Raw genomic sequence first — 7,500 nt, 5'->3', positions numbered from 1 at the left:
AGAGGAGAGGAGAGAGAGTGGAGAGGAGAGAGAGAGGAGAGAGGAGAGGAGAGAGGAGAGAGAGGAGAGGAGAGAGGAGAGAGAGAGGAGAGAGGAGAGAGGAGAGGAGAGAGGAGAGGAGAGAGAGGAGAGGAGAGAGGAGAGGAGAGAGGAGAGAGGAGAGGAGAGAGAGAAACATGTGAATAGTTTAGTATTTGTAGACATAGAGCCTCAATTTTTTTCTAACATTGGTAACACTTGATAAAATGATTAATAGATTCTATTATTTGCCAATTTTGTAAAATAAATTATCAAAGAAATTCAACTTGCTTGTTTTCTGTTAATGATTGATGTCGTCATAACTGTGTTGTTCTCACTAAAGACATGTTCTAGTTCTCTCTACTTCTAGTCATGATGGTTCTGTTTCATAGAGGAGCAGGACTTTTATTTTGAAGGGAACATAAAGACCTCAGAGGGTAAAAATAAATGATAAACATATGAAACTGCATCGGGTAATACATCTATATTGGACTGAAACCTTTTTAAAAGACAAAGTTATTATATTATCAGTCGTACCTTTCCGTCGCTGACGATGTCGAGGCGATGCCAGCGCCGGTCGGTGACGGTGGATTTCGCCGGCAGCTGCAGGGTCAGCGCTCCTGATCCGTGGTTTATGCTCAGAACCGGAACCCCGTTCCTCAACTCTGGAGGGGAGCAGGAGAATCTTACTTTTCTATCCGTGTTCTCTGAGCTGATCTAACTTATTATTTCTGAACTATTGTTATTCATCATTCATCATATGTTGTTGTTTATGTAAACTTTTCATTAATGCTACGCGTCCTTCAACGGATGTACAATAAAGGAATTTGATATGCTATGTATTTGTTAATGTTATGATTTAAAAAGCATTGTGCTGATACTTCTAATGCAAGCTTGCACATTTTATACTTTCCCCAATAAATGTATCTTTATAACGACTTTGTGATAAAAACTAAAACACAAGACTTTCACTAAGAAGACCGCCGTTCGTGTCCTGTGTGAAACCACCAGTCAACGAAGTATTTGTAACTTCTGTGCTTAAGTAACGTCACTTATGTACTTATTCATATCTAAACCACAATATTTAAACTTAACCAGGTATTTCAGAGGCGTACAAAAGTTTTACTAAAAAGAGCTCCGACTATGTTTGTGCCCTTTGGTCTGGTTTTAAAATATATATATATATACTGTATATAGTCATTCCTGAACCTTTTAGAACAAAAGTGATGTGATTGTCGTCAATTTTACTAAATTATATTACTAAATTATTTAATTAAATTTATCTTATTTAATTTCATTTCATTTAATTTCTCACTTTATTTGTATCGTATCGACTGTCTCACTGAGCTTTCTGTTATTGTTATTGTTTTGCTTTTGCTGCTTTGTCTCTCAAAGCACTTTGTAAACTCTGTTTTTAAAGGTGCTCTATAAATAAAGTTACTATTATTATTATTATTATTATTATAGGATTCAGAGCCGTCACAGTCTTCATTCTACAAATGGAGTTGGCTAAAAGATAATAATAAAGACGAAATATAAAAACAAGACCTGAAAGATTAACATGATGCTGAAACATCACTTCTCTGTGTGAGCTGCTGAGTCCACTCAGTCAATTGTGTGTGTGTGTGTGTGTGTGTGTGTGTGTGTGTGTGTGTATGACCCCATCAACCTCACGGCCATGTTATTGAACATGTAAGTGAAAAATGCTTCTCTGTGATCAACGCTGCGGCCATCTTTGATTCCCCCCCCTTTGGTTCAATGATTACATAACTTTAATGGAGCGAGATTATGCAAGAGGCGTTTATTGAGAAAAGCCATCAGCGGTCTAATCCGTCAACACCACGCGAGGACCGCCGGGAGCTGACATTAGAGTGTTTATGGAGCTCTTTTGTCTTCACAGCGACAGCATTGATTCACGCTTTGTGTTGGTGGAGGACGAGCAGCACTGAGAGAGTCTGTGAGAGAAGTTTAATATCATGTTTTAACTTTTAACAAAGGGTTTCACACAGACGACAACCTGCATTCTCTCTCATGTCCATCAGAATCAGAATCAGAATCAGCTTTATTGGCCATGTATGCCTACGCATACATGGAATTTGTCTCCGGTTTCCACTCCGCTCTCAATGTACAAACACCAATTTACAATAAACAAGACAATATATATATATAAAGAATAAAAAAGGGCAGCAAAAAAGTAGAACGGATGTAGGCATAGACATTTAGCTATATACAATATAAGTATAAATATATATTCAAGAGAAAAAGTGTATATACAGTATATATATACATGTGAACATAAACCTATAGACAATGGCATGAATTATAAGTGGTGGTAATAGTGCAGTATAACTTATTAATTGTTCATCAGAGTGACGGCCAGTGGAAAGAAGCTGTTCCTGTGTCTGGTGGTCTTGGCGTACAGAGCCCTGTAGCGCCTACCAGAGGGGAGGAGTTGGAACAGCTTGTGTCCAGGGTGTGATGGTCTGCAGAGATCTTTCCAGCCCGTTTCCTGACTCTGGAGGTGAACAAGTCCAGGATGGACGGCAGGCTGGAACCAATGATCCTCTCTGCAGACCTGACAATCCGTTGCAGTCTGTTCCTGTCCTGTTTGGTGGCCGATCCAAACCACACAGTGATAGAGGAGCAGAGAACAGACTGGATGATGGCTGAGTAGAACAGGATCAGCAGCTCCTGAGGCAGGTTGAACTTCTTGAGCTGGCGCAGGAAGTACAACCTCTGCTGTGCCTTTTTCCGGATGGTGTTGATGTTGGGGGCCCACTTCAGGTCCTGGAGATTGTGGATCCCAGAAACTCGAAGGTCTCCACAGCGGACACAGTGTTGTTGTGTATGGTGAGGGGGGGCAGTGTTGGGGGGCTCCTCCTGAAGTCCACAGTCATCTCCACAGTTTTGAGCTTGTTTAGCTCCAGGTTGTTCTGACCACACCAGAGGACCAGCTGTTCAACCTCCCGCCTGTACGCAGACTCATCACCGTCCCTGATGAGGCCGATGACCGTTGTGTCGTCTGCGAACTTCAGGAGCTTGACCGTTGGGTCCTCTGAGGTGCAGTCGTTGGTGTAGAGGGAGAAGAGCAGTGGGGAGAGCACACAACCCTGGGGGGCGCCAGTGCTGATAGTCCGGGTGCTGGATGTGATTTTTCCCAGCCTCACCATCAGGGGGCGACTCCTCTGGTTCTTACATGAATAAAGTATTTTCAAAATAAAACCTCCGTCTTTACAGGAAACAACTTAGTTAAGTTTAGACAACAAAAATACTTCGTTAGGTCACTAAAAAGATGGTGAAATACTTCGTTAGGTTTTAGAAAAAGCTGGTGAAATACTTCGATAGGTTTGAGAAAAAGATCGTAAAATACTTCGTTAGGTTTAGAAAAAGATCGTGAAATACTTCGTTAAGTTTATGAAAAAGATCGTAAAATACTTCGTTAGGTTTAGAAAAAGATCGTGAAATACTTAGTTTAGGAAGAGATGGAGGTTGGGGTTAAAATAACTACGGAAGTTGGAATACTTAAATACGGGATTTACGTCATGAACACGCCTTTTTTTAAAAATTGATTTCATTGGATATCTACGAATTACAGCTCATTTATTGCGTTGAAAAAGTTGTAGCTGCATTGCATTGTGGTCCATTTTCTGCAGGTGTTCTGTGTAGAACTTGGTCTCTGTTTTGGCTCTAGATAAGAAACCTTTGCTCTTTGATTTATTAAGATGTAATGCAGTTATTTGGAGATGATTTTGCCATCAAACTCAAGTGTAACAACCTGAAGTACTTAGTCCAGAGAGGCAGAGACACCTGTACAAATTACAGTTAAATACCGTTCTTAATTAAGAATAACTGCATGATCAAAACACAAAACCTGTAAACTCACCTATGGCGATGAAGTCCTCCTGCTCCTCGGAGTGGGCGGGGCCGAGCGGCCCGTTGTACAACAGCAGCCCATTGGCCGACTCAGCCAGGAACTCCAGGGAGACGTGGCTCTGGAAGCAAGGCATGATGGGAGGGAACCAGGCGTAGCCCTGACCGCCGAAGCTGTGTTTGGTCTGCTGGCACTCGGGCCCGTCGAACATGGACGGACAATCACACCTGAGAGACACAGAGTTTATTTGATGATGCGATCGACTCATGATTCATGATTCTTCATGTATTTATTTGAGTTTTTGAGTTAAGTTGAGCATCTTTAAATAGCAGTACCAGCTTCTAAAGACAGCAACAGGTTGAAAGAGTTAATTTAATATGTTGGAAAGTATAAATAAATCATCTCAAATACTTTTAACTGCAGGGACAAAAGAAACTGAGTCTTGGTTTTTGGATATGAACCATCAGGACATAGAAAAAATACTGAAGTTATACATTTAAATCTTATTTAAACATTTTGTTCCATATTATTTACTACTTTCTGTCAATGTTATCTCCCTAAATGATCCAAAGCTTTATTTCTCACACTGACAGGATACAAACTCCCTTTATTCATTATATTCTGATGTTATTCAGTATTTTTTAAATACATTCTAGTTATATTGAGTCTGAAAAGTGTGATTTTGTGTGTAACTGTAGGAATGTTTTTCTGCAGGTTCCTTAAATCCACGAACAGAAGAGTGAGAACGTGACCTCGACATTCCCGGTCTCTATCTGAAGCTTCATGACGCTGTCGAAAAATACTTTTCAGACGTGCCAACGTTAATTAAAATGACCCGAGAGACCAAATCCCCCCAAACACCTTGACAGAAAACACTGTGAATTGAAAGAAACTGTCGAGTTGAAATGAAGAAAGAGAAAAGAGAGCGAACCATCCGTCACATTTAGCAGCTGAGGCGTTGCATTCGATATTAAAACCAATAAAATGCTGCAACAAAGGGAGAAATCTTTCCGCTCATGTAAACATTAATCTACATCGATCATGTTCATATTAGAACATGTGTGATATGAGTTGATATTCTCCAGGTTCTAGGATCATTCTTTGGACATGTATATACATATACACACATGTATACAGCTCATTCACTATATATAGTGAATGAGCTGTATACATGTACAGAACCAGATTCAGAGGGTTCCCGTAGACCCGTACCTGTATCCCAGCGGTCCGTCCTGGCAGGCCCCCCCATTGAGGCACGGGTTGGAGGCGTAGGCGGAGCACGGCAGGTGGACGGCCTCTCGGCCCCGGCAGCCACACCGAGCCGTCGACGAGGCCGCCAGCGACACCAGAGAAGTGTCGCCGGCGCTGAGAGCCTCGGGAGTCTGGCTGAAGGAAAGCTCGCTGCTGCAGCCGCCAGACTCACTGCAGTCGCTGAAGAGACATTCATCAACGGCCACCTGAGAGATGGACACGCCCAACATGGCCTCCAGCTGCAGGGGGGGGGAGATGTAGTACATCAGCAGCTAGGATAGCACGAAGCCAACAGAACTAAATGGAGCCCGAAAATACAATTAGATCAAAAGTAAATGCAACTAAAATATCCAGGAAATAAAACTAGAAGTAACGGAAATCTAACACAAGACTAACTGAACATAAAGCTAACTAAAAGAAACATAAACTAAAAGAAACATAAACTAAAAGAAACATAAACTAAAAGAAACATAAACTAAAAGAAACATAAACTAAAAGAAACATAAACTAAAAGAAACATAAACTAAAAGAAACATAAACTAAAAGAAACATAAACTAAAAGAAACATAAACTGGGATTAAAGGACACAGTTCATTACTGAAACTAAACTAAAACAAAGTTCAACTGAAATAAAAAGAAACTATCAGAAACTAAAACTAGAAAAGGTAAATGGAACTAAAATGAAGAACCATGAACTCAGAGATACTGAAACTAGGATTAAATAGAATAAAACCAAACTTAAAGAAACATAAACTAACAACGGATTAAACAAAAAACTAATTAAGATCATACAATTATAAAATGCTACTGTTAAAGATAAATCTGTGGTGAATATAGAATATAAACAAACAGTAAACGAACACGCTGTTTGAACGTGACGGAGGACGGCAGCAGCTCTCTGATCCCATGTCGAGCTGCATCAATGAGTTCTGAGCTTTTCTCTTTTCCTCTTAACGTTGATGTCTTCATGTTTCTTTGTCTTCCTCGACCCCGCTGAAGTTCTGCTGTCATTCTCCCGTTTCCCTTCCTGTCGTTCATTCGTCTCTCTCGTTTTGTCTTTAAGGGTGAGGAGGTCTTTCATCGTTGTCCCTCGGGGGTTCCTGTCTCTCTCTGACTGTGTGCAGCTCTTTTCTTTCTGCCGACGCTCTCATCCACGGTGACTTACAGTCCCCGAGGCGGGGCTTCACTTCTCATCTGATTTTGCATTTATCTGACATTCTCCTTCTGAATCAGCCTTTAACCTGAGATAATTAAAGACGCTCCTTCCTTCTGCAGCAGCTGATGTTGGAGTTATTTTTAATCACACCGAGTGTGTTTTGTTCTGGTATTTATACTTTGTTTGTATATTTTATTAAATAAGTTGCATCACAGATTGAGACGCTGTGACGGCTGCAGGAACTGAACTTGTGACCTTTTGGCTCCAATAATCACTTTATGTTTGCTCTTTAATTTGCAGATTTTCAGTGTTTTATATTGTTTTACATATAAATAGATGTATATTAGGACTCCAACTCATTTCTAAATGATTTCCATTGTAATATATCTTTTAAGGTAAATTGATTGATCGTTTAGTCCGTAGAATGTTGCATGATGTCTGTACTACAAAACACAGAACAACTGGAACCCATGTTTGGCATCGCTACTCTTTTAACCGGACAAACAGTCTAAGATCGAACCATCAGTAAAATCAAGAAAGGATTAAACAGTTTTAATGTTTTAGTACTCACGTATTTCACCATCTTCTCTTAAACATAACTAAGTGTTTCCTGTGAAGACGGAAGTTTATTTTGAAAAGACTGTCTTCCTGTAACGAGCAGAAACTGAAGAGCTCACAGAGGAGAAACAAAAATCACTTTGGTGGAAAACGACGTGTCGTCTGTGAGTCTTTGTTCTTTAATTAACTCGCTTTATTTTTAATTGTGCTTTTCTTTTGTCTTCCCTCTTTCATGAAAACAGTTTTATGATTCTTTTTATGGTAAAATAATCAGCTGAGAGTTTGCTCAGATGTCTGTGTGTCCATGTTTGTGTGTGTTTACATGGTTCACTGACATGTCACCCCCCCTCACAGAGCTGACCTCAGGTCAGCAGCTGCTCTCGTGCTCTTAATGGATGTTAAATATTCATCCACATGTGTACAGTGAGCTGTACAGTGTCTCTAAGTGCCTGAAATGAACGTATGAACGTGTGAACATGTGAACGTGTGCATGTATGCATGTATAAACGTATGAATATGTAAATGTATGCATGTGTGAACGTATGAATGTATAAACGTGTGAACATGTGAACGTGTGCATGTGATGTTTAATTGAAGTGTAACAGTGTGTCAGTAAGCCTCCTCTCTGTCTCTGTCTCTGTCTCTG

At 40.3% G+C, this 7,500-nt stretch overlaps 1 protein-coding gene across 1 annotated transcript in view; it reads right to left on the bottom strand.

Annotated features, from left to right (window-relative positions):
* Positions 1-7,500, bottom strand: part of LOC142937967 (neural-cadherin) — a 117,120-nt gene that overhangs the window by 7,031 nt on the left and 102,589 nt on the right. Inside the window, exons 24-26 of the mRNA XM_076081120.1 lie at positions 5,102-5,379; positions 3,902-4,116; positions 556-683 (exon numbers count right to left, since the gene is read on the bottom strand). Of these exons, the coding sequence (XP_075937235.1) occupies positions 556-683; positions 3,902-4,116; positions 5,102-5,379 (621 nt within the window). The remainder of the gene's footprint in view (positions 1-555; positions 684-3,901; positions 4,117-5,101; positions 5,380-7,500) is intronic.

This window comes from Anarhichas minor, unplaced genomic scaffold, assembly GCF_050575085.1.
Source record: "Anarhichas minor isolate MPS153535 unplaced genomic scaffold, ASM5057508v1 ptg000079l, whole genome shotgun sequence".
Lineage (NCBI taxonomy): Eukaryota > Metazoa > Chordata > Actinopteri > Perciformes > Anarhichadidae > Anarhichas > Anarhichas minor.
This window is presented reverse-complemented; position numbering and strand designations above follow the sequence as displayed.